General features: G+C 43.2%; 1 protein-coding gene across 1 annotated transcript; it reads right to left on the bottom strand.

Moving 5' to 3' along the window:
* Nucleotides 1-231: 231 nt before the first annotated feature.
* LOC137383654 (methionine-R-sulfoxide reductase B1-like) lies at nucleotides 232-27,993 on the bottom strand. The gene is made up of 4 exons (XM_068056810.1): nucleotides 27,880-27,993; nucleotides 5,570-5,712; nucleotides 4,932-5,046; nucleotides 232-1,303 (listed from the first exon to the last, which is right to left on the bottom strand). Exons 1-4 carry the CDS (start codon nucleotides 27,932-27,934, stop codon nucleotides 1,278-1,280), a joined length of 339 nt encoding a protein of 112 aa, XP_067912911.1. The 5' UTR covers nucleotides 27,935-27,993; the 3' UTR covers nucleotides 232-1,277.

Raw genomic sequence — 27,993 nt, 5'->3', positions numbered from 1 at the left:
TGAGATCAGCATAGACTGGGGAACAACCATGGGACTGTGATGCTACACAAAACTCAATACCACACCAGGTGGTAAATTTACCCACTGAACCATCAGGCAAGTTCATTCCCTCATGTCTACATTACTGAATCATTTCTTCCCATGATTATTAAAGTTACTCCTAGTTAAAAAGGCTGAATGCATAAATTTGGAAAGAAAGCAAGGCTGTTGGCAAAAGAAATGAACTGTAAATGTAGGCAAGAATCAAAATACTTTAATTTAGAAAAATCTACAGTACATATATTATGCATTTAAAATCTAACCAGAAACATTTAATGCAAGTGAAGTGCACAGCGTTAAAAGAACGAGTGAAAAGGTAAGCCTAATTCTTTAATTTCATTCCTCTCTTGCCTCGCCCCCGCAAAAAGTTTTCATCAACTCCCACAACACTAATCTGCTACTTATTCTGCACTCCTTAAAGTAAAACAGGGAGGGGGGAGAAAGATCAAAGGATTATCAGTAGGCATATGACCAACAGCAACCACTTGGTGACTAATACGGAGTAGTGTGATTAAAAATTTTTGATTAGAGGTGAAAAATTCCTGCCTAATCCATAGCATCTCAGTGTAATGAGTTCCCTACTTAATTGTCAGCAATGACAAAGTTACTCACAAAGCCAGAATTTAAAGTGGACCATAATTCCCTGTCAACTACTGTGATTCTTCCCAATAAGTAAAGATTGATAGTTCAGTGCAGTATGTAAATGTGCAGCTAGAGCAATGTTGTTTTGGTATCATATTCCAAAATTTAATCTCACGGCTACTATTTGTTTAAGATTACAAGTACAGTTTGCTTTAACTGATCAGGCAACATTTTAGTTCAGAACTTTGTCTTGATATGGATACCTTTGTGGCACAAAACATTATTCGAACAAAATATTAATCTGCTCTCTGTTGCAAACCAGATAAAAATGTGCCTTTACAAATGCTTCCCTACTGCCATGTTGTGCTTTGCTTGACATTTTCAAAAGAAATTAGATAACATTACAAAATTAAGTCCCACTTAACACAATAAGTATTTTTGTCAGTGTAATCATGCAAGTATCTATTTCCTGGGCATTCAAGGAAGAGTTTATCCAGAAAATTTCATGTAATGACTAACCACCAAAAAAATACCAACAAGGACTTCTTTGTTGCTATTTCCAGAGGAAACAGTTATTCTTCTAGATGTTTAGTTACAAGACATTAAGAAGCCCTACAAATTCCAGTCGAATTAATAAAAGCAGTCCCATGCTCATTTTATTTATCCTCAAGAGGTCCATTGACTGCAAATGAAAAGAAAGACAATTAACATTTTGTACGTCAACAGCTTTTTCATTATTTGCACTCTATTGATAACTGGTTCATTTTAAAATATTCTAAATCTATTAAAATTAAGTTCAATAAACATAATGCACCCTAAATCCAGTCAATTTGGATATGAAAAGAAACAGCTGAGCAATTTTACAATTTTTTTTCTGCATCGACACTATCTGCAGATAGTTTTAGAAATGATGGCTGGAACAAGTCTATTGAATTACTGTACTTACTACTCAAAAAAATGGTTTATACATGAACACAACAAAATCTCAATGAATCAGGCTTCACAGGTTTAAGTATTTTCTGACATTTTATGAATACTAACAATAGCATTTAGAGTCAAATACTCAATTAAATTAAGTCAAAACACAAAAGACTAAAAATTGCACGTCAAGTTTTGATTCCATCTCTTATCTTATAACTCAATGCAGTAAAATGTGCAATGCTCTGTATTAAATTAAAATTTGAGCAAGAGGTGAAGCTAGCTGCTCTAGCTAGCTGCTAGTATGCAGTAGCAACACAAGTGGTATTTTCCACTAACAGGATGCTGCCATCAAGCCAAAAAGACATTGCCAACCACACAAATGAGTAATGTGATAGATGAATTCCAATGCCAGTGCGATGCCAGGTGCACAAGCCATATTTTCCAATGACTGGCGGATTGTATTAAACAGCACATCTCTTCGACTGTTCGCAATAGGCAGAGTACTGACTGTATTCAGCCAGTACGTGCAAAACTCAGAACACAAAGTCTAACGTTAGATGTGATTCCGTGATTGGACAGCATTTACTGAACAATCCCGAGCGTGCTAAGAATTACACTAGCAACCAATTTAAGATCATCAGTCGGGCTTGCAATGTGGTTCACTTATGCTTGCGAGAAGCTGCACATATTCATTCACAGGCAAAAGGAACATGTCCAGGCATTGTGCCTTTTTTGAAGTAAACAAAAAACATGTTCCCTGGTACATTATCCATGGCAATGCATCAACCAGAGTTGATTTGCCAACCAATCAGCACCCTTTTCCCATACAGTATCAACTGTTGCTGCCTTTGAAATTTGGCATTCTTGCATCTGTCCTGATAAGTGCAAGACGAAAAGCTTTGACAGCACATCTCTCTTTTCAGCAATAAATTAAAATTATACATTTAAGACCACTACAGAAATGTTAACACTGGACTATTGGTAATGATGATATTAAGATTTTCTAAGTGCCTTAACACCTTGATAATGGATTCCAGCATTTTCCCAAGTACTGATGTCAGGCTAACTGGCCTATAGTTCCCTGTTTTCTCTCTCCCCCACCCCCACCAACTGCCATTCTTGAGTAGCGGTGTTACATTTGCTACTTTCCAATCTGCTGGGACAGCTCTAGAATCTAAAGAATTTTGGAGGATCACAACTAATGCACCGACTGTCTCTGCAGCCATCATTTTTAGAACTCTAGGTGGTAGGCCATCAGGTCCTGGAGGTTTGTCAGCTTTTAGTCACATTAGTTTTTCTAGTACTTGTTCTCTACTTATATTAATTACTTTACGTTCCTCACTCTCATTATCCCCTTGATTCCCCACTAGCTTTGATTATGTTTTTGTGTCTTTTACTGTGAAGACAGATACAAAATATTTGTTTAATATCTCTGCCATTTCCTTATTCTAACACTGGCTCGTCACAGGACCATTTCCAGGGCTTTAAATGCCTCCCTTATGTCTCTGTGACCAAAGCTAGGGGTAGTGCCCTGTAGGTGTAGTATGACTAGTGCACTGTACAGTTTAAACAATAACTTCAGCTGACTTGCACTCTTGCTTTGGCTATATGGTTCAGCATACTATTTGCTTTAATGCTCTAGTATTCTAATTGCTTTGTTGATTGTTGCCCTGTACTGATTTGACATTAGACACCATCATTAATACCCAAAGACCTCTTTCAGCTTTATCCTTAATTATTTTGACACATTCACAAAATATTTATGCTGCCCAGTTTACAGCTCATTTCACTTGTCCCTACTAAATTCCATCTGCCATAGTTGCATCCACTTACACATCTTCTCACCCATTTTGTAAATCATGTGTTGCTTTCACAGGTCCAATTGCCCCTGCTAGTTTAGTATTCTCTGTGAATTTGACCAGTTACATTAAAAACTTAGATTCAGAAGTTCGATGTAAATTAGGGACAATAAGGCCCCAAACATCGATCCTACAGGACACCATGCCATACTTGTTCGATCCCCAACCATAAGTTCCCAACAAACATCTGCTTCAGCCTAACCTACAGACAAATTTGCATCCTCTCCTTTATCAAAAATTTCTCAGAAGTCTAGATACCCTTGCCTTGGATTTTCTGCCATTTGTTTACAATGTCACTCAAAAAAAGTCAAAAGTTGATCAGGTAGGACCTGTTCCTTCTGAACTTATGTTTGCTGGGTTAGATCAAATTAATTAACAAATGATTTAATTATTACTAGTGCTATTGTGAAGCTAATAGATTTGTCTGCTTTGTCATCTTACTTTGAAAATAGGATCATAATATAGTCATGGCCCCAAGTGCTCCCTAATTCTGCAGCTGCAGAATTTGTTCCATCACTGAATTTCTCTGCCACAGAATCAGAAGTGCTGCAACACTAACTTGTTTCCTGAGGTTCATGCAATGCTTTTATCTATTATATAGTCAAAATCATGCATGGTCACAGCACTGCAAAAGGTACTAAAACTATAGCTGGCACTCTGACCATAATGCTTGGTGACAAAACTTATTTATGCTTTAGATGGCTCTATCATAAAATGTTAACAGCACGGAGTTCACACACAAGGGTATAAAAAGTTGCACAATGTTCAGAGGAGAATGGAGAAAAGTCTCCTCTCCTTGCTGCTCACCCCCCAACCTCCCCGCCAACCCCCATACTCCTCCCTCTTCCTGCTCTCCATTCTTGCTTCAATCAAAAATGTTTCATACAACATTGTGTGGGGTAGTCTGGTTATACAAATTACAGTTTAACATGGATTTTACGATTTATTTTGTTATGCAATACTGATTTAGGTATCTTGGTCTGTATAAAAACCAACAGTTATATTGCCACCCTTTCCCTCTAGTGATTCAGCAAAACACAGGAGTTACAACAGATAAACGTAACAGGCATTTTTTTGTTGGCACAGAATTAAACAGAATCGATTGTGTGCTGAAATGTCAACATTAACTGCAGCAGAAAATCTAATGAAAACAGCATTCCAATCATTTTTCAAAATTACTTCATCAACTTAAATGTGCAGCAAGAAAAGGATTCTGTAACAAGTCCAAACGTTATTTTTAAAATCAAGTTTAACTTTATGGGGGACAGGAAGTGTTACAAAATCAAATTTGCAAACAGATCTGATCTAGTTACACATGAGCCTTACTAAGCACAATAATTTAATGCTAATCTTATTGCTCCTTACTATAGGTTTCATTTTCAAAACTGGTTTAGATGGACTGGTTTCAAATTTATAAAACTAACCTGAAATGGATATGTAAAATAAATGGGGAGAGAAAAATAAAACTGTGTTAATGCAGTTACTTTTCTTTAGCCATATATACAGCTGAATTGGCCATAATGCACATACCTTTGGGGACAAATTTCAATGAGCTGCTGAATATTCAGAAACGTGACTGGCCTCCCTTGGGCCCGTCATTGAGGAATTCGTGGCCAAGTCCAATCCCACACTTTCCACAAGAAACCTGAAACAAAGAGGTTTTAAAATTGACACGTTCTACTTGGGCACCTTTTTCCAAAACGATTACAACCATTTTATGCAGACTTGCCAGAAGATGGTAGGTACTCCAAAAGATGACAAAAACTTTATTGCAAGCAGTCCTGGAGTTCTGTAATTGAGCTGAAAAGCACTGTTCGTTAACCTGTGTTCCTTTACTGCAAATTCTGTGATGACAAATTCTCTCACAGTTCATTACACATTAGGTTATTGGTTGTATGTTTTTAAAAACATACATTCTCTTCTCTCAACTCCCCGCCCTACTCTCCTCCTACCTTTTATAATGGACTGGTAAACAAGGTGCAAGTCAGATCAGGAATTGGTCAAAAGCTTTGTAAGGATTCCCAACCAAAATGCAGAAACTTAAACGAAGTCTCACAATACAGTGGTCACACATCACTACTGAATATGGTCCAGACTAGGTAATGTCAAATACTAACAGAAGCACAAGAAATAATCTTAATTTTCCATTTACTACATTAACATCCTACCTTTAAGGCATTTTTGCCGTCCTTTCTTTTAGATAGGCTGTCTGAATGAATAGTTTCAGTAAAAGCAGGCCATGGTGAGGAATGGTTGTATTTAGCTTGACTTGAAAACAATTCATGCCCACACTTTGAACAGACGTATATCCCTGTTTGAAAAGAAACAATATTTAAAAGGAGTCTAACGTGGTCAGCAAAATTGAATACTAACAACCTGTACAATAACATTTAGATCAATAGCAAGGTATTAACATGTTCCCCTATCACTAGAAATAAATGTTTTGTAAGACAAAGTTACACAGTTTTGCCTACATCCCAAATTTTTACACCTGAAGTATAAAACTTAATCAGGCTAAACTTCCTTTAAAGGTCCCCGCCCCCGCCCAAAACTTGCATCTTTCTTTGATTTCTCTCCCATCTCCCCTTCTGCCCACTCCAAGATCAACTTGTCCATGATACTTGCCTTCTGCTCCCTCGACCCTATTCCCACTAACTACTAACCATTCAAACACTCCTTCCAGGGAAAACAGCAATTTACTTGTTCTTCTTGCAATTTAGTAAACTGTATTCACTGTTCACGATGCAGTTTCCTCTACACTGGGGAGACCAAATGCATGAGTGATTACTTTGCAGAACACCTCTGTTTAGTTCGTGAGACCCTGAGCTTCCAGTCACTTGGTATTTTAATTCTCTACCCGTGCGCACTCTGACCTCAGACTCCTACCACTACGCAGTTTAATGGAAGCTTGAGAACGGTTATATCAGGAATGATAGCATAGTGGTTATGTTACTGGACTAGTAATCCAGGGGCCTGGATTAATGCTCCAGAAACACTGCTCCAAATCTCACTACAGCAGCTGGGGAACTTAAAATTCAACTAATTAAATAAATCTGGAATTAAATGCTAGTATCAGTGATGGTAATCATGAAACTACAGGATTGTTGTAAAATCCCATCTGTTTCATTACTGTCCAAAAGGGAAGGAAATTTGCCATCCTCACCTAATCTGGCCTATATGTAACTCCAGACTCACAGCAATATGACTGACTCTGAACTGGCTTGGCAACCCACTGAGTTGCAAACTACTACCAATAAGTCTACTAAGAAAACCAAACAGACCACTCAGCATCAACCTATGACAAAGGTATACCCAGCACAGTCAATCCTGTAAAGTCCTCTTCACGAAAGTGGGGGACTTCTGACAAATATGGAAGAGCTGTCCCACAGATAGGCTGAGATGATTATACTCACCAAAACATACCTTTCAGCCAATTCCCAGACTCATTCATCACTATCCCTGGGTACATCTTGTCGCGCCGGCAGGACAGACCTACCGATGGGGCGGCGCAATGGAATACAGTCAGGAGGGAGATGCCCTGGGAGCAACATCCCCTCTCTTTTTGTTGTGCGCAGCCTATACATAAAAGTGCGCAGACCTTTAAGTTTTCTTAAGCACGGCCACGCATGCGCAGTAACTTACGTTGTACGGTCGCTTCAAGAGTGATGTCCCCTTAAGAACTCAGTGTGCTAATGAACTAAGTATCAGGACAGTCATGTGACGAGAAGCCAGTCACTGAAACTGTAACATTCCAGACAAAAGGATCTGTATTGTATATACTAGTCACAAGAGTTTTGTTTTTTTTTTAATTTGAAAAGCTCAGAATTCTGTTTGTAAAAGACAGAAAAAGGATCTTCTGTGAACACTGAATGCTGAAACTTGGTGTTTGAGCTGAGTGGGACAGATTGCAAGACACCTGTTCCAAACAGCAGCAAAGGAAATGACAGATCACATGACTTAATTGTTAGCGTTCAGTTTCACTTTAGCTTTGTGAAAAACCAGTGCTGGACAGGCAGGAGGCAGAACAAACTGGCTGGGATCTGTTTTTTTGCAGATCAAATAAAAGACCTCTCCTCCTTGAAAAAGGCTTGCCTCTCTTGTAAAAAGAAATTCTACATTTGAGGTGGTGGTTATGGTTTGCCTGGAGAAAGAGACCCCTGGAGAGGAAAAGATCCAGGAAAAAAGGAGTTGCTGCTCTCTGGAGAAAGGTTCCTTTGCTGAGAGGAAGCCCTGCCATTTTAAGAACATAAGAACTAGGAGCAGGAGTAGGCAATTCAGCCCCTTGAGCCTGCTCCACCATTCAATACGATCATGGCTGATCTCATCTCAGCCTCAACTCCACTTTCCTGCCCGTTCTCCATAACCCTTCAACCCATTACTAATTAAAAATCTGTCTAACTCCTCCTTAAATTTACCCAATGTCCCGGCATCCACCGCACTCTAGGGTGGTGAATTCCACAGATTCACGACCCTTTGAGAGAAGTAATTTCTCCTCATCTCGGTTTTAAATCTGCTACCCCTTATCCTAAAACTATGACCTCTTGTGCTAGATTGCCTCACAAGAGGAAACATCCTCTCTATGGCTACTTTGTCAATCCCCTTAATCATCTTATATACCTCAATTAGATCTCCTCTCATTCTTCTAAACTCCAGAGAGTAAAGGTCTAAACTGCTCAATCTCTCTACATAAGACAAACCCCTCACCTCTGGAATCAATCTAGTGAACCTCCTCTGAACTGCCTCCAATGCAACTACATCCTTTCTCAAGTAAGGGGACCAAAACTGTACGCAATACTCCAGGCGTGATCTCACTCAAGCTTTACACAGTTGCAGCAACACTTCCCTAATTCTATACTCTTATTCCTTTAGCAATAAATGCCAAAATTCCATTTGCCTTCCTTATCACTTGCTGTACCTGCAAACTAGTTTTCTGCGATTCATGCAAGAGGACACCCAGATCCCTCTGCACCAAAGCACTCTGAAGTTTCTCTCCATTTAGATAATAATTTGCCTTTCTATTCTTCCAACCATTTTGGATAACCTCACACTTATCCACATTAAAATTCATCTGCCAAATTTTGGCCCATTTATCTAATCTATCCATATCCATTTGTAGATTTCTTATTTATTATTGCAACTTACTGTCCTGCCTATTTTAGTGCCATCTGCAAATTTGGCTATAGTACCTTCTATCCCTGCATCCAAGTCATTTATATAGATTGTGAATAGTTGGGGCCCGAGGCCCAAGGACCAAACCCAGTGGCACCCCACTAGTTGCATCTTGCCAACCAGAAAAAGACCCATTTATCCCAACTCTGTTTTCTGTTGGTTAGCCAATCCTCTATCCAAGCCAATAAATTGCCCCTAACCCCACGTGAACCGACCTTGTGTATTAACCTTTTGTGCGGCACCTTATCAAATGCCTTCTGCAAGTCCAGATATACTACATCCACAGGATCCCCATTATCCACTTTGCTTGTCACAGCTTCGAAGAACTCTAGCAAATTAGTCAGACACAATTTACCATTCATAAAACCATGCTGACTCTGATGGATTGCATTTTGACTTTCTAACTGTCCTATTATTACTTCCTTAACAACAGATTCTAACAATCGCCTATCAACAGATGTTAAACTAACTGGTCTATAGTTTTCTACTTTCTGCCTCCCTCCCTTTTTGAATAAGGGCGTTACATTAGCTTTTTTCAATCCACTGGAACCTTTCCCGTATCCTGAGAATTTTGGAATATTATAACCAATGGATGCACTATCTCCACTGCCACTTCCTTTAAGACCCTAGGATGTAGGCCATCAGGCCCTGGGGACTTGTCTGCCTTCAATCCCTATAGGTTGCTCAGTACTTTTTCCCTAGTGATGATAATTGTTCCAAGTTCCTCCCTTTCTATAACCTCTGCATTACCTGGTATTACTGGGATGGTACTAGTGTCCTCCACCGTGAAAACAAAAGCAAAATATGATTTAGTGTCTCCGCCATTTCTGTGTCCCCTTCTATTAACTCCCCAATCTCATCCTCCAAGGGACCAACATTCATTTTAGCTACTCTCTTCCCTTTTATATATTTACAGAAGCTTTTGCTATCCGTTTTTATATATTGCGCTAGTTTTCTGTCATAATTTACCTTTGCTCTTTTTATTACTTTTTTTAGTTACCCTTTGTTGATCTTTAAAAGTTTCCCGATCTTCCAGCCGGTCATTGGCCTTTGCAATATGGTATGTCTTAATGTTATCCTTAACTTCCTTGCTTAGCCATGGATGTTTTTTCCACCTCCTAGAATCTTTCTTCCTCTCTGGAATATATTTTAGTTGGGATAAATTGAATATCTCCTTAAACATCTGCCACTGCTAGTCAACTTTCCAACCTTGTAGTCTTCCTGCCCAGTCCACTAGGGCCAAATCTGTAATCATGCCTATATAATTTTGTTTAACTCCAGAACGCTCATGTGGGACTCCAGCTTCTCGCCCTCAAACTGAATTTGAAATTCTAGCATGCTATGATCACTTTTCCCTAGAGGATCCTTTACAATGAGATCATTTATTAATCCCACCTCATTACACAACACCAAATCTAGAATAGCCTGCTCCCACAACATACTGCTCCAAAAAACAATCTCTAATACATTCAATGAACTCTCCCTCGAGGTTACCCTTGCCAATTTGACTAATCCAGTCTATATGCATATTAAAATCACCCATGATTATTGCCGTACTTTTCTTACAAGTCCCCAGTATTTCCTGGTTTATACTGTGCCCCACTGCGGAACTGCTGTTTGGGGACCGATAGATTACTCCCACCAGGGACTTCTTTCCCTTGCTATTTCTTATTTCTACCCAGACTGATTCTACGCCTTGATCTCCAGTGCCTCTTTCGTTTCTCACAACAACACTGATCTCTTCCTTCACTAACAAAGCTACACCACCTCCTTTTCCTTCCTGTCTATCCTTCCGAAATACTGAGCACCCTTGGATATTCAATTCCCAAACCTGGTTTCCCTGCAACCACGTCTCAGTAATCGGCATTAAATCATACCCATTCGTCTCTATTTGCGCTGTTAACTCATTAATTTTATTCCGAATGCTTCGTGCAGATACAAAGCCTTTAAGTTTGTTCTATTATTAAATTTCCCTACTCTTGTACGATTCCTTGTTATCCCTTCCTTTTATTTTCTGGTAACAATCAGCCTCACTACTAACCTGCACTCCTACCTTCTCCTTTAACTTCCTGTTTTTCTATGCAACTGAATCTCCACCCCCCCCCCGCCAACTATTTAGTTTAAAGCCCTATCTACAGCCCTAGTTATGAGATTCGCCAGGACTCTAGTCCCAGCATGATTCAAGTGGAGCCCGTCCCATCAGAACAGCTCCCTCCTTCCCCAGTACTGGTGTCAATGTCCCACGAATTCGAACCCATTTCTCCCACACCAATCTTTGAGCCATGCATTTACCTCTTTAATCTTATTGACCCTTTGCCAATTTTCTTGTGGCTCAGGTAGTAATCCGGAGATCATTACCTTTCTGGTTCTGCTTTTTAATTTAGCCCCTAGCTGCTCATATTCCCTCAGCAGAACCTCTAACCTCCTTCTACCTGTATCGTTGGTACCTACGTGGACCACGACAACTGGATCTTTCCCCTCCCACTCAAAAGTTCCTCTGCAGCCTAGTTGAGATATCCCAAACCCTGGCACCAGGTAGGCAACACAGCCTTCGGGACTCTCGATCCGGCCACAGAGAACAGTGTCTATGCCCCTAACTATACTATCCCCGATTACGACTACATTTCTCTTTTCACCCCCCACTTAAATGGCTCCCTGTACTACGATGCTGTGGTCAGTTTGCTCATCCTCCCTATAGTCCCAGCTCTCGTCCACACAGGGAGCAAGAATCTCGAACCTGTTGGACAAGGACAACGGCCGAGGCTCCTGCAGCACTACCTCCTGGATTCCTATATCTGCCTCACTCATAGTCACACTCTCCTGTCCCTGAGCACTGGCCAAATTCAAGGTAGTTAATCTAAGGGGTGTGACTGCCTCCTGAAACACAGCATCCAGGTAACTCTCCCCCTCCCTGATGTGTGGCAGTTCCGAAGCTCAGACTCCAGCTCATCAACTCTGAGCCGGAGTTCCTCGAGCAGCCAATACTACAGATGTGTTCACCAGGAACCACAATGGGGTCCACCAGCTCTCACATCATGCAGGTACAACACATCACCTGGTCCTGCATCTCTATTCTTTTAAAATTAGATTTTAATTGGTTATTTAAATTTCCAACTGGTCTTATCTTTTTTAAATCCACTTTAGTCTTTAGCTTATGTACTTATAAATCAATCAATCATGTCTTACTCTATGTTGATTCAATTAAATTAAATTAAAATCTTACCTGAATACTGACCCCAGCTGCTCTGTTTCCCTGCTCTCACTGTTCAATGCGACGTCACTCTGATGTCACTGAGTTTTCCCCTGCTCTCCGGGCTTTGCTCCTCTCTGCCTCTCTCACACACAGGTTCTGGCACGCTTTTTTTAAACCTCCGGTCCTGCTGCTCCTCGGGCTCAGCTCCTCTCTGCCTCTCTTCCACACAGGTTTCCATAGATTGAAGCTTCAATTTTGAATTTCAATTTTAAAAAGGTAGCAGTCTCCTATTGCCTCCAGTCTCTTAAAAATCTCTGCCTCAGGAGTGATTCCCGGTGCCTCATATTTTGGGAGATTCTGAAAATTCAAGAAAGCTTCTATTGCTAGACTGCTATTTCAAAATCCAAGTAGACCTGTTGCTACACCCTTTGCTGAAGTATCTGTGTGATGCCTGCTGCAGACGAAGTGCCATTAATGCCTACCCATCACAGACTGTTCATCAACCTTGCCCGGAAAGACTTCGAGTGGCATCTGACTATTTGACTCTGGGACACCCACCAACCCAGAAATATCCTACCAGAACGTTACAACCCAGTTAGTTAATTTGATATGCCTATGAAACAGTTGTAAACCAAAACATCCTTTTAAAAACTGGTTAACTTTTTTTTTTGTGTGTGTGTGTGCATGAGGGTTAGGAACAAGAAGTTTGAAAACAATCTTTTCACATATAGAATTATCTCATTATTGTTTAAGATTTTGTTTATTAATAAATAGTTAATTTTGTTGTTTAAAGGAACCTAGTTTGTACTTTATTTGGGCAGACAAGTAGTGTTTAATTTGGCTACTTTCTGGTAGGTGGGAGACTTTGCTAATATGCTATGACCTGTGGGGTAGTGGGACTGAATTAACAGTGCATTACTCCCACCTTGGTCGTAACATAATTTAGCTATTAATAAACCATTAGAGATCTTCAAGGAACTAGAATCCATTGTATTTCATTGCGTTACTTAAGATAACACAAAGAACACATGACATGGTGACAGCTGTGGTGAAAAGACCAGCTATAACCTTTGTTAAGACCGAAGTGGGAGGAGTGCACTGTCTTTTCTAGTTCCACTTCTCCATCAGTCACAACATACATTTAAACATGTTTACCCAGTTACCAATATGGTCAACCATATACTCTACTCTTTATCCCAGAATAAAATACACCAACCGGTTTCTTTAACAGACAACAAAATTATCAGTTTATTATAAAACAAGACTTATCCAGTAATGAAGCAAAGCATTAACACACAGATTGAAATATGAAAATTCCCTTTCTACCTTAGCATCCTCCCCCCGACACACACGCATATGCACGCACAGAAAGGTTAGCTGAAAAAGAGAGAGATTTTCTCTGCAGAGCCCTTCTACAACAAAAAAGAAAAGTACTTTGGCCAAATCCTTGCTACTTTGGCCAAATCCTTGCTATTTCTTGAAGAAAAAGAGAAGACATGGAAGGATGTCAATTGTCCCTTTAGGTCTGGTGTCCGGGTATATGGAGATGGATCTTTGGGATCTTTTCTGGAGCAGTTTGTTCTGGAGATGGTTGAGAAATAGTCTGATCGGCTTTCCAGGAGAAATGTAGCATCAGGGATTTCAGTTATCCCACTCTGGATTCGCAGGTTTTTCAAAGAGGTAGAGAAAGATGAACTGGTGTCTTATTTCTCAGCAGGCTGACCTCCAACTGTATTCAAACACAGTCTACACCCCAAGTGAACCAAAACAATATCTCAGAAGTGAAACCCCAAATAGCAAGTCAGAACTTCCTGACCACTATAATCTTGACATATCACTTCTCTGTAAACATCTCCAAGCCACCAAGTTTTCTGTTGTTTATTGAGCTGAAGGCATGGTGACTTCCAGTAAACAAGATCTCTCGGTGACCCTTATATTAAAAAAAAATCCATGGAGTCTTTTCAGTTTTCTCAAATAAACTAATGTCCACAACTCTAAAATACAAATCCTCAAAAAAATATTAACAAAATAGAAGCACTTTCATAACACCTTGAAGACAATGGGCAAAACAGCAAACCTAGCGAAGAAACTTTAAAACAAGTACCTGAAAAGAGTGAAAGAATACTGACCCAAACAGCTGAAAGAAGAAAAAAAAACCTACCTCCAGCTGTGGGAGACAGAGCACTGAACGACAGGCTGCAAATAAATTCTTGTGACTGGGTGAGTCATTGTGCCCACAGTCGAGGAATTTTGTTTTTTAAAAAAAGCTTTGTAAACTTTCAAAAAAGATTTGTAAAGGCTCCGTGGGAGAGAGGAAAACAAAAGGAGAAAACCCAATTCCTCTCTCAGGCTGATTGAGGTCGGCGTCATTACAGGAATCGTCTGGGAAAAAAGTGCAGGAAACCCCCAGACACCGCATTGAAGCAGTCAAGCTGAAAAGTCATTAAACCGCTGAACCATGAAGATAAATAAACTCTAGCAAAAAAAAAAGCAAAGGGGAAAACCCTTGAACTGTCTATTGAACAGCTGTGCAAGCATACAAGCTAAAAAGCTGAAAGCAAATTAAACAGAGAACACGGTCAAGCATCTGTTACTCTCCATCAAAGCAGCTAGTCTAAAAAGAGACTCTCTTGAAGGGGAAAACAGCACAGAATCAATAGAACAAGTTTTAAAACCAGTTTCAAACCACAAATAGAAAAGTCATAACAAATACAGTGCTGAAAAAAGTTAAATGCAGAGCAGAAAGCAAAAGAACAGTAGAAAGATGGATATCAAATCTCCTAGCATATATTGGAAGGCCACAGAGATCCTACCCAAGTTCAAACTTTTTAAACAAAGAATGCAGTTATGCTTCACAGACTGAAGGAGTTAAGTAGAAACAAGCTGAGTCTTAGAAAAGCATCTCAGCAGAATATAGCAGTCAGCTTGAGAAAAGAAACAGACAAGCTGCTAGGGCAAAGGGCAGTATTAGGGAATGAAGGTTGGAGCCGGGGGCCTCAAGGCCACACACAATCAACCATTCCCGTGGAATGTTAGTGTAATGGGAAACAAAGAGATAACAGACTCGGATTGGAGCCATCTGGTATGTGTTTTGATAAGGCTGAGGCTGTATGTTCATCAGAATGTGTAATCAATCACCATTCTTTTAATTAAAGCACATGATCAATCATATCGATCATCTGTTGTTTGAAGACATTGCGTGGCAAGAACAGTACATAAGTTTGTGCTCTTGAATGTAAAGTCAGAGTTCTACCTCGGAATGCCCGAGATAGACTGTGTACGTTTGAATAAAATCGATCGAAGCCTGTACCAGAGTCTCCTCGTGTGGTGATCGAGTTGTCCCAAGACATAGACTAAGTGGTTGTAGAACCAGAGAAGCAGGCTGTAAAATTACTGATAGCAGTTGGAAATGAGGGGTTATACAGAATCAATACCTCTGGCTTATCTGAAGTGGACCAGGAAAATCCTACAAAGATATGGAAAGTGCGAGATCATCAGCTTCGGATAAGAATGAAGTATAGAATTTATTGCCTGGAATTTATGTCCTACAGGCAACAGCCACAGGGATCAATAGATCAATTCATCAGTGGATGCTGTAGTCAGGGCAATGAATGCGACTTTTCAGAAACTGAGCTGTCAGAGCAAATAACGGAGCTGGTGATTGCCACAACACCTATTGATGCATTTCAGAAAGACCTCTTGATAAAAAGTCACAGCACTGATGCACTGCTAGATGGCAGGAAATACAAAGCCATTGTAGCTGGACAACAGCCCCTGCAAGCACTAGGTGCAGCTGACAGTATTGGCACAATAACCAGCTTGCAAAAAGCAAACAAGCTGTGTTGTAAGTGTAGTTTGTCCCACTCACCGCCAAGTTGTCCTGCATTTCAAGACCACTGCAAGGCATGCAGTGCAAAACGACACTAGACCCGCCTATGCAAGAAATCTGGCTCCAAAGATGCAGCCAGAAGTCACAATAGGACACAAACAGAAGATAGGCACAGCAACAGGGCAACAGCAGCAAGGAGAGCACCAGAGACCTACATCAATGGAAGCTGATACAAGAAGTCCACAGCGAAATAGACCCAAAAAAAGGCTCAGAGTGGAGCAATTCTCAGCCAGAAGAAGAGCAGGTGTTTCACATTGTGACCCTGACACATTATGTTGATGAAGTCAAACAACTGGATGCCTTTGCTACTATTAACATGATGTGCCCAAAGAAAGTTGGCAAACATACACTCAGGATTAAGACTGACGTTGGAGCTAGGGCAAATATCCTACCAGTCAGAATCCTGAAGGATATGTACCGGGATCGTTAGAAATTAACGATACAACTGACAACTACAAAGTAAACTGCTTACAATGGGTCACCCATCCCTTGCAGTGGCACACTAACAATGCAATGCAGATATGACAAGTTGGCATGGAAACCACAAATATTTTACCAGGTAAACACGAGCAGACCAACAGTGGCAGGACTACCAGTGTGCAAGGACTTCAACATTGTGACTTTCCACGAGGTCACCAAGGTACCCATTACAGAAGAGACCAAGGGTACCTGCATTGACTCAGTCCAGGACCTACAAGTGTACCCGGACAGGTTCGACACCATAGGAGATTTCAAAGACGATGCCACACTGCACCTCAGTGAGGATGCACCCTCTGTGTCCAGCCCCTAATGTCTGACATTGAGTCACAGTTATTCCAGGATATCAATGGTTCTGGTTTGGAGAGCATCAGTCCCTTCTCAAAGACGCCACACCAAGAAAATTAAGATCCAAATTCAGATGGTGAAAGTTCTTTATCAATAGGCAGTGTTCCCTCACGCTCCAGCGACTCAGTACAGATTGACATTGTAACCACTGAGAAGCAAAGGCTGACAGTGGGGAGCATTACCAAGAGGAAATCTCCAAGGACTGGAACCCGCCCGCAGACACTGGCCAGCATCAAATGGTGCAGTGTGGAAATCCAACAACAGCACAACTATGTCGTGCACTCACCTCTGCTCACTAGAGAACTGCCAGCACCAACACGAGCCAGAACAGACAGGAATCTCCAAGAGGCCAAGTCCTCCTCCCCCAACAAATCCTTGCCCTTCAGCCCCAGGCCTTCAGACGAAGAGGATGAGGAGAGGCGAAGGACACACAATGTCCTGAAGAGACAGAGGAGGAATGAGTTGAAGTATTGTCTGCGGCTCTTCGAGATGAGGTGCCGGAACTTTCCAAGAATGACATGGCCTCAAAAGTGGTCATCCTAAGAAAGCAACAGAGTATCTTAGCAGGCTGAAGGCAGAGCAACAGAAAATGAATGCAGACAGGGAGCAACGTCAGAAAAAAATAGCAACAGCTTATATGCAAATTCTCCGAGATGCAGGATACACTGCTTGAACAGCCAAGGGTGAAATCCACATCCCCATGGTTATACCATAACATCCAGAGGAGTTGTCAAACCACCGAAACGATATATGGACTCTTAAGCTTCTGAATTTGTAAATTTCATCATCTCTATCCCTGTGTAAATAATTGATATTGTCCAATTTTATGTGTTTTGACTTATAGCGTATGAGACTTATCTTTGGAAAGAAAGGGGATATTGTATGATCGCTTCAAGAGGATGTCCCCTTGAGAACTCAGTATGCTAATGAGCTAAGTACCAGGATGTAGTCATGTGACTAGAAGCCAATGTCACTCAGCAACTGTAACACTCTAAACGAAGGTTCTGTAAATAGTTTGCTCTGTATTGTATGTACTAGTTTAGCTGTTAGAAAAGCTTTAGAGATCTTCCAGGAACTAAAATACATGTATCGCACGGTGTTACTTAAGAGAACACAAAGAACACACGACAACTTATAGGGGCGTTCTTGTGCTCATTCTGTATGGGAACATCCAGGTTGCTGAGGGGGAACATTGCCAGAGAGTCCACCACATTGATTCCAGACCCCATGACATTTTATGGCATCAGCACTGCTGATTACCACCTATCTCCCTCCCTCAGCTGATGAATCAATACATACTGAACATCACTTGGGAGAAGCTCTAAGGATAGCAAGGGCACAGAACATATCTGGATCGGGGACTTAAAAGTTCATCATTAAGAGTGGCTCAGTAGCACCATCACTGACTAAGCTGGTCAAGTCCTGAAGGACACAGCTGCCAGCCTGGGATGCAGCACGTGGTGAAAACACCAAAAAGGAGGAAAAAAACTACTGACTTCTTCCTCACCAACCTACGTGTTGGAGTTGCATCTGTCCACGTGGAGACCAAGTCTCATCTTCACACTGAGGACACCCTCCTTCGTGTTGTGTGGTACTAACACCGTGCTAAGTTGGATCAATTTCAAACAGAGCTAGCAGCCCAAAACTGGCCATCCATAGGCACTGTGGGCCATCAGCAGCAGAATTGTATTACACTACAACCTGTAACCTCATGGCTCAGCACATCCCTCACTCTATTACAATCAAGCCAGGGGATCAACCCTGGTTCAATGAGGAGTGTAGGAGAGCAGCAACAGGCATACATAAAAATGAGAGGCCAACCAGATGAAGCTACAACACAGGATTACATACATGCTAAATAGCAGAACCATGCTATAGACAGAGCTTAGCAATCCCACAACTGACAGATCAGATCAAAGCTCTGAAGTCCTGTCATATCTAGTCATGTTAGTGGTGGACAATTAAACAAATAATGGGAGGAGGAGGCTCCATGAACATCCTCATCCTTAATGATGGTGAAGCCTAACATGTGTGTGCAAAAGACAAGGCTGAAGCATTTGCAACCATCTTCAATCAGAATTGGCAAGTGGATGACCAACCCCGCCTCCTCCACAGGAGTCATCGACAGTGCTATCAAGTAGCACTTACTCAGTAACAACCTGCTCACTAATGCTGTTTGGGTTCCCTCAGGACCACTTGGCTCCAGATTCATTACGGCCTTGGTCTAATCATGGACAAAAGAATTCCAGAAGTGATGTGAAAATGGCTGCCTTTGACATCAAGAGGCCCTAGTAAAATGGAAGTCAATGGTAATCAGATGAAAACTCTCCACTGGCTAGAGTCATTTCTGAGCACAAAGAAAGATGATTGTGGTTGTTGGAGGCCAAATCATCTTAGCCCCAGGACAGCGCTGGGGGGAGTTCCTCAGGACAGTTTCCTCGGCCTATCCATCTGCAGCTTCATCAATTACCTTCTCTCCATCATAAGGTCAGAAGTGGGGATGTTCACTGATGACTGTACAGTATTCAGTTCCATTCGTAATGCCTCAAATACTGAAGTCGCCCATGCCCGCATGCAGCAAGACCTGGACAACATTCAGACTGGTCTGATAAGTGGCAAGTAACATTTGTGCCACACAAGTGCTGGGCAATGACCATGTCCAACAAACGAGAATCTAACCACCTCCCAGCAGCATTACTATCGCTGAATCCTCCACCATCAGCATCCTGGGGGGTCACCATTGACCAGAAGCTTAACTGGACCAGCCATATAAATCCTGTTGCTGCAACAGCAGGTCAGAGGCTAGGCATTGTGGCGAGTAACTCACTTGTCATCTCCCCAAAGCCTATCCACCATGTACAAGATACAAGTCAGCAGTGTGATTGAATACTCCCTACTTGCCTGGACAAGCTCTGCTCTAACACTCAAGAAGCTCAATACCATTCAGGAAAAAGCAGCCCGGCTGATTGGCACCATATCCATTACCTTAAACATTCGCTCCCTCCACCCACCAGCACAGTGTCTGCAGTGTGTACCATCTGCAAAACGTACTAAAGCAATTCACCAGGGCTCCTTCGATCCAACGTTCGAAACCCACAACCTCTATCACAAGAACAAGGGCAGCAGACACATGGGAACACCACCACCTGCAGGTTCACCTCCAAGCCACCACACCATCTTGACTTGGAATTATATCGCTGTTCCTTCGTCACTGGGTCAAAATCCTGGAACACTCTTCCTAACTCTATGCATATTCCTACACCACATGAACCACAGCAGTACAAGGCGGCAACTTACCACCACCTTCTCAAGGGCAATTAGGGATGGGCAATAAATGTTGACTTTACTAGCAATGCCCACATCCCATGAACTAATAGAAAAAAAAAGCACCTACTCTTTCGAATAGACAATCTTACAGTCTTCGGAACTCAACCATTTCAGATCATAACAATTGCTTCCATTTGCTGCCAGAGTTATTACTTGCAAGGTGCCTCAGTCCCTCTGTGCATGAGCATCCTATTTGGGACAGCACATGCACACTTGATCAGTCACATCCAAGCATGCGACCGGACTCAAAGGTTAAGCTGTCTTGCTGAGCCAGAAGCAAATGTGGATCTGAGGCCTTGTTTTGTCTACAGCAAGAACCAGGAACTACTTACAAGTCACTTCAAAAGCAGCACACATTAAATGTCTGACTACTCTCTGGACTGCAGAATGAAAAAATACACCACCAGTTAGAGATGTGCAACTTCAGCAGCAGCTGCCTGCCTCCAGGCTCGGCAAAGCAATGTATCAGGTTCAGGAACAATCAGTGCCAACAGGCCCTGCTTAAGGCAGCAGGTTCCAGACAAGACAAGCAGCTTCAGGTTCCAGGAACGAGGCCGTAAGTGGGCCGAAGCACACTGTTCCTGAGCCTGTTACACTGCCAAGCTGAGAGCTTGCTGACCTACACTGGCTCCTCGATTTTAAAATTCTCATCCTTGTTTTTTTTTCAAACCCCTCCATGGCTTCGTCCTGCCTTATCTATATAAACTCCTCCAGCCCTAGAACCCTTTGAGGAATCTGCGCTCCTGCAATTCTGACCTCTTACGCGTCCCTGGTTTTAATTGCTCCACCACAGGCAGCTGTGCCTTCAGTTGCTGACGTCCAACCTCCTGGAATTCCCTCCCTAAACCTCTCCCTCCTCCTTTAAGACTCACCTTAAAATGTACTTCTTTGACTAGGCTTTTGATTATCTGTTCTAGTATTTCCTTAATTTTGTTTGAGAACACTCCTGTGAAATGCCTTGGAATATTTTACTATGTTCAAGGCTCTATATAAGTTGTCAATTTAGGAAGTCCCAGGACTTTGACCCAGTAACGATGAAGGAATGGTGATATATGTCCAATTCAGGATGGCATGTAACTTGGGAGCTGACAGTGTTCCAATGCAGCTGCTGCCCTTGTCCTTCTAGGTGGTGAAGGTTGCAGGTTTGGAAGGTGTAGTCAAAGAAGCTTTAGCAAGTTGCTGCAGTACATCCTGTGGATAGTACACAGCGCAACCACAAGGCATTGGTGGTGGAAGAGTGGATGTTTATGCTGGTGGACCAAGTGTCAATCAAATAGACTGCTTTGTCCTGGATGGCAATGAGTTTCTTGAGCGTTGTTGCAGCTGCACCTAGCCAGGCACCTACTGTTCTAGGCAGCAGCTCACCACAACCTTCTCTAGGGCAATTAGGGATGGGAAACAAATGTTGGCTTTGCCAGCAATGCGCACATCCCATGAAAGAATTTTTTTAAAAATTCATCACACTCCCGATTTGTGCCTTGTAGGTGAGCCGCTCACCACAGAATACCCATCCACTGATGTGCTTTAATAGCCATGGCTTTTATGTGGCTGGTCTGGTTCAGTTTCTGGTCAATGGTGACCCCCTGGATGTTGCTGGGGCATGATTTGGCGATGATAACGCCATTGAGTGTTGAGGGGAGGTAGTTATGCTCTCTCTTGTTGGAGATAGTCATTGCCTGGCACTTGTGTGGTTCGAACGATACTTGCCATTTATCAGCCCGACTCTGAATATTGCCCAGTCTGGGTATCCTATTCAGCCATGAAGTACATCAATACCAAACCTGATCTTATCCTTACTCACATGTACCTCAATGGAGCTTACTGAATAGCAATCAGGGAGTGGAATCCTGATTGGGTTTTCCTCACTAACACAACAGACCAATTTTTTTTTATTAATAAGTGTCAGCTGTGGCTCAGTGGTAGCACTCTCATCTTCAAGTCACATGATTCCAAGTTCAAACCTCACTCCAGAGACTTGAGTACATAATCCAGGCTGACACTCCCTGTGCTGGTCAGAGGTGCCGTATTTCAGGTGAGATGTTAAACCAAGATGTCCACCTCATCATGTTGGTCTGTAAAAGATCCCATAGCACTCTTCCGAAGAATAGCAGGGTTGTTCTCCCTGCTGTCCTGGCCAATATCACAATGCTCTTTGTCGGACCTCCCTGTGTGCAAATTGCCTTCCACGTTTCCTACATTACAACAGTGACAACACTTCAAAAGTACTTCATTGGCTGTAGCAGTTTGGGACATCCTGGGGATCATGAATTGTGTTGGTGAGTATTGCAGTATTTTTTTTTCTTGTCTCTCAAAGCTAGGGCAGTTGTGTTAATGAAGAGCTGGGGAAATATAGCACTTATTTTATTAAATTGGAGCGCCCAGAGGTAAGGAGCGCGGACCTGAAGGGGTTCAGGGGCAGAGCAACAGAGTGGACAGAGCCCAGAGGGAGCACAAGCGTGTGTGGAGAGGAAAGAGCAGCAGAACCCGAGCGAACTCAACTCAGTATAGAGAGTGTAAGTATTGAGGTTGTAGTATAATGTGTTATACTGTACACTGGGTTGTTACTGGGTTAATGTGCTAATCATACTGTATATCTCATCACAGAAAGTGATGTAATACCACGTGGTGTGGAACCCTCGTGCAGTCTCTTGGAAGATGTAAGCCATAGCAGTAAGTCAGGTTTCAATAAAGTTCCTCTTTCTTTTAACTCATTGGACTCTTCAGACATTCTGTATTAAACTAACAGTACTCAGAATGTAATGTAAGATAATATAAGAATCTAAGATAAGGAACTAGAATAATTAGACATGGTTTTAAATCTTAGATTTGTTTTTAAAGCCTTCAGTCTTATTTCTGATAAACGTAGTTAGCAGTCCAATAAATGGAGATATGGCAAGACATCTCAGTCCCATTAGATGCACATCTTGCTCCAGCACACTTCTTGTGTCCTGCACAACCACTGGCACAGGAAGTGTTGCCAGCTGGAAGAGCTCGAGTTCTGGGTTTCAGAACTTGAGCAGCAGCTGGCATCACTGCGGTGCATCATGAAGCTGAGAGCTATGTGGATAGCATGTTTCTGGAAGTGGTCACCTTGCAGTTAAGGGTGTGCAGGAAACGAGAAAATTGGTGACCACCAGACAGTCAAGCAGGACCAGTCAGGTGGTGCAGGAGTCCCCTGAGTGCATCACTCTCTCCAACTGGTTTTCAGTTCAGAATATTGGTGAGGGTGATGGCTTCTCTAGGGAGGGCACCCAGAGCCAAGGCTATGGCACTACAACTGACTCAGCCATACAGGCGGGCAGGAAGAAGATTGGGAAAGCAATAGTGAGTGGGGATTCTATAGTTAGGGGAACAGACAGGTGTTTCTGCAGCCGCAGATGTGATTCCAGGAAGGTACGTTGCCTCCCTGATGCTGGGGTCAAAGATGATACTGAGCAGCTGCAGAGCAGTCTGAGAGGGGAGGGTGAACAGCAGGAGGTCATGGTCCACATCAGTACCATCATCAAAGGTAGAAAGAGGGATGAAGTCCTGCAAGCAGATTTTAGGGAGCTAGAAAACTAGCAAGCAGGACCTCAAAGCCAGCAACCTCCAGATTACTTACAATGCCACGTGGTAGACAAATCATGTTGAACGAACCTGATTGAATTTTTTGATGAGGTAGCAGACACGGTTGATGAGGGTAACCCTGTTGATGTGGTGTATATGGACTTCCAAATGGCATTTGATAAAGTGCCACATAATAGACTTGCCAGCAAAGTTGAAGGCACGTGGAATAAAAGGGACAGTGGCAGCAGGGAGACAAAGTTGGCTGAATTACAGGAAACAAAGTAGTGAACAGTTTTTTTTAAGTAATAAAAACACGAAATTCTGGAAATACTCAGCAGGTCTGGCAGCATCAGTGGAGAGAGAAGCAGAGTTAACGTTTCAGGTCAGTGACCCTTCATCAGAACGGGCAAACATTAGAAATGTAATAGGTTCTAAGCAAATAAGGGGGGTTGGGGCAAGAGATAACGAAAGGGAAGATGTTGATAGGACAAGGTCACAGAGAATAACTAACCAGAAGGTCATGGAGCAAAGGCAAACGGCTAATGGTGTGGTGAAAGACAAAGCATTAGTGCAGAGAGGGTGTTAGTTGACAGAAAAATGAACAGCCTGGCCCCAAGCACAAACATGAAAAAAAAGTGGGTAGCCACAATAAAAACAAACTAAACAAATAAAAAAGAAAAAAATAGCTAAAAATAAAAAAGGGGGCCCGTCATGCTCTGAAATTACTGAACTCAATGTTCAGTCCGGCAGGCTGTAGCGTGCCTAATCGGTAAATGAGATGCTGTTCCTCGAGCTTGCACTGATATTCACTGGAGCACTGCAGCAATCCCAGGACAGAGATGTGGGCAGGAGGGCAGTGGGGTGTGTTGAAATGGCCAGCAACTGGAAGCTCGGGGTCATACTTTCGGACTGAGCGGAGGTGTTCCATAAAGCGGTCACCCAAATTGCGTTTGGTCTCCCCAATGTAGAGGAGACCATCTCTGTCCTGGGATTGCTGCAGTGTTCCAGTGAACATCAACAGAAGCTCAAGGAACAGCATCTCATTTACCGATTCAAAGTGATTCCTGACAACTCAGCGGCCCGCTAAAACATAATCAAAGTGCGCCAAATGCGCAGCTACATCTTGCCAGGACTAAGTGGCGCGTGTGCAGGACGATGGCATCACGCAGCGCCAATGCCATCATGTATGCACGCCTGGTCCATCTTTGCACATGCACGATAAAGCGTCATAGGGTACCCAGTTCCCCGTTCAGCAATCGGAAGCAGCTGGATGGGAAACTTTGAGGCTGGAGCTCTCCCACCTCGGCAACTCGCTCCAGGCCTCGACGCTTCCTCCCCTCAGCTGCTCACTCCAGACCTCGCTGCTCCCCCCCTCCCCTGGACGATTGTTCCTTGCTGCTTTGGGTGGCGCGTGCAAACTGATCAACGCTGGGGAGCAGGGGGGGTTTGCGTGGAGTGAGCGGCCGGAGAGCGGGGTGGCGTGAGCAGGGAACAATCAGCCAGGGGAATGGGGGGTGGAGGGAGCAGCGAGGTCTGGAGCGAGCGGCTGAAGTGGGGCGGGGGGGGGGGAGAAAGCAAGTTGCCAAGGGGTGGGGGGGGAAAAAAAGAGAGCGGACAGTGGGCAGGAGCTAGTAGCTGCATTTGGGTGAAATCAGTCCTGGTCAGTCATACAAACGAATCACAATAAAAAAAACTGGCAGCACATTTTATACTCTGCCCGATTTTTGATCGGGGTGACAATTCACTATCTTCCAATGGAAATTCAATCATAAAATTCCTTTTTTATTTAATAGGATTACTAGAATATCAAATGGATGAAGGTGTACAGTGTGGTTCCTAGGGATCAGTACTAGGACCACTGCTTTACTTGATATATATTAATAACCTAGACAGGTGTACAGGGCACAATTTCAAAATTTGCAGATGACACAAAACTTAAATATTGCGAATTGTTAGGAGGATAGGGATAGACTTCAAGAGGATATAGACAGGCTGGTGAAATGGGCATATGCGTGGAAGATGGTACATTTTGGTAGGAAGAACGAGGAAAGACAATGTAAAATAAAGGGCACATTTCTAAAGGGGATGCAAGAACAGAGAGATCTGGGAGTAAATTTGCACAAATCACATTTAGGTGAAGGTGGCAGGACAGATTGAGAAAGTGGTTAATAAGGTGTATAGGATCCTGGGCTTTATATATAGAGGCATAGAGCACAAAAGCAAGGAAGTTATGGTGACCTTTATAAAGCTCTGGTTCAGCTTCAAATGGAGTAGTGTGTCTAATTTCAGGCACCACATTTTAGGAAGGACATTAAGGCACTGGAGACGGTTCAGAAAAGATTTACAAGGATGGTTCCAGGGTGAGAGACTTTAGTTATGTGGATAGATGGGTGAAATTGGGACTGTTCTATTCAGAGAAGTTTGCGAGGAGATTTGATCGAGGTGCTCAAAGCCATGAGGCACCCGGACAGAGAAGATAGGGAAAAACTGTTCTCATTGGCAGAGTACTCAAGAACCAAAGGGCACTGATTTAAGGTGATTATCAAAAGAACCAGAGGTGACATGAGGAAAATCTTTTTGATGCAGTGAGTGGTTAGGATCCAGAATACACTGCCTGAGAGTGTGGTGGAAGCAAATTCACTCGTGGATTTCAAAAGGGAACTGGATAATTATCTGGAGAGAAAAAATTTGTAAGGCTACAGGAAAAAGGCAGGGGAGTGGGACTAGCAGAGAAGCTCTTAGAGAGCTGGCATGGACATGATGGGCTGAAAGGCCTCCTTCTGTGAGATTACTATTCTATGATTCTAGAAGTTAGGATGAACCTTTATAAACTCTGGTTTGGCCTCAACTTGTCCAATTCTGGGCACTGCACTTTTGGAAGAATACGAAGGTTTTACAGAGGTGCAGAAAAGATTTACAAGAACAGTTCCAGAGATGAGGAACTTCAGTTACATGGACAGATTTGAGAAGCTGGGGTTTTTTTCCCTCAGGGAATAGAGGTTGAGAGGAGATTTGATAGCGTTCAAAACTATGAGGGCTTTAGACAGAGTAGCAGAAACTGTTCCTACTGGCGGAACGGTCAAGAACCAGACGGCACCAATTTAAGTTTATCGGCCCAGAGGATTAAGGACCGGCCCAGGGGGGCGGACAATAAGGACGGGGGGGGGCGGTAGGGGGGTCCCAGAGGGGTGGGGGAAGGAGAACGGGGGTGGGGGTCCGAATGGGGTGGAGAGGGGGCAAAGGTCCCCACAGAGGGGTGGGGGAATAAGGACAGGGAGTGTCCTAGAGGGATGGGGGCTCCAGGGGTTTTAGTTTAGTTTAGTTTAGAGATACAGCACTGAAACAAGCCCTTCGGCCCACCGAGTCGGTGCCGACCATCAACCACCCATTTATACTAATCCTACACTAATTCCATATTCCTACCACATCCCCACCTGTCCCTCTATTTCCCTACCACCTACCTATACTAGGGGCAATTTATAATGGCCAATTTACCTATCAATCTGCAAGTCTTTGGCATGTGGGAGGAAACCGGAGCACCCGGAGGAAACCCACGCAGACACAGGGAGAACTTGCAAACTCCACACATGCAGTACCCGGAATCTAACCCGGGTCGCTGGAGCTGTGAGGCTGCGGTGCTAACCACTGCGCCGCCTGTGGGAATAAGGACAGGGGGAGTGGGGTGTCACAGAGGGGTGGGGAATAAGGACAGGAATAGGGTCCCTGAGGAATAGGGATTAAGGATAGGGATGGGGGTCCCTGAGGAGTGGGGATTAAGGATAGGGATGAGGGTCCCTGAGGAGTGGGGATTAAGGATAGGGATTGGGGTCCCTGAGGAGTGGGGGATTAAGGATAGGGATTGGGGTCCCTTAGTAGTGGGGATTAAGGATAGGGATGGGGGTCCCTGAGGAGTGGGGATTAAGGATAGGGATGGGGGTCCCTGAGGAGTGGGGATTAAGGATAGGGATGGGGGTCCCTGAGGAATGGTGAATAAGGATAGGGATGGGGGTCCCTGAGGGTTGGGGATTAAGGATAGGGATGGGGGTCCCTGAGGGATGGGGATTAAGTATAGGGATGGGGGTCCCTTAGTAGTGGGGATTAAGGATAGGGATGGGGGTCCCTGAGGGATGGGGATTAAGGATAGGGATGGGGGCCCCTGAGGGATGGGGATTAAGGATAGGGATGGGGGCCCCTGAGGGATGGGGATTAAGTATAGGGATGGGGGTCCCTGAGGAATGGGGATTAAGGATAGGGATGGGGGTCCCTTAGTAGTGGGGATTAAGGATAGGGATGGGGGTCCCTGAGGAATGGTGAATAAGGATAGGGATGGGGGTCCCTGAGGGATGGGGATTAAGGATAGGGATGGGGGTCCCTGAGGAATGGGGATTAAGGATAGGAAGTCCCTCTGGGATGGGGATTAACCGCTTTTGGGAGCTCGACTCCGCACTTTCACCAACTCAATCCTGTTTCTAAAAAGAAAAGTGAAAAACAATACTCGTCCGTCCCAACTCAGCAACATCCAGACTCACCGCGTTCAAAGTGATCCTTGTAAACCTCTCCACCAAAAAAAGAACAAAACGACATCGTCCACCAACCCTCACCAGACGCGCCCGCCGCGACAGTTATAGCGAGCGCATGCGCGA

Source organism: Heterodontus francisci, chromosome 24 (assembly GCF_036365525.1).
Source record: "Heterodontus francisci isolate sHetFra1 chromosome 24, sHetFra1.hap1, whole genome shotgun sequence".
Classification (NCBI taxonomy): domain Eukaryota; kingdom Metazoa; phylum Chordata; class Chondrichthyes; order Heterodontiformes; family Heterodontidae; genus Heterodontus; species Heterodontus francisci.
The sequence above is the reverse complement of the archived record's forward strand: the minus strand, read 5'-3'. Positions and strand labels throughout refer to the sequence as shown.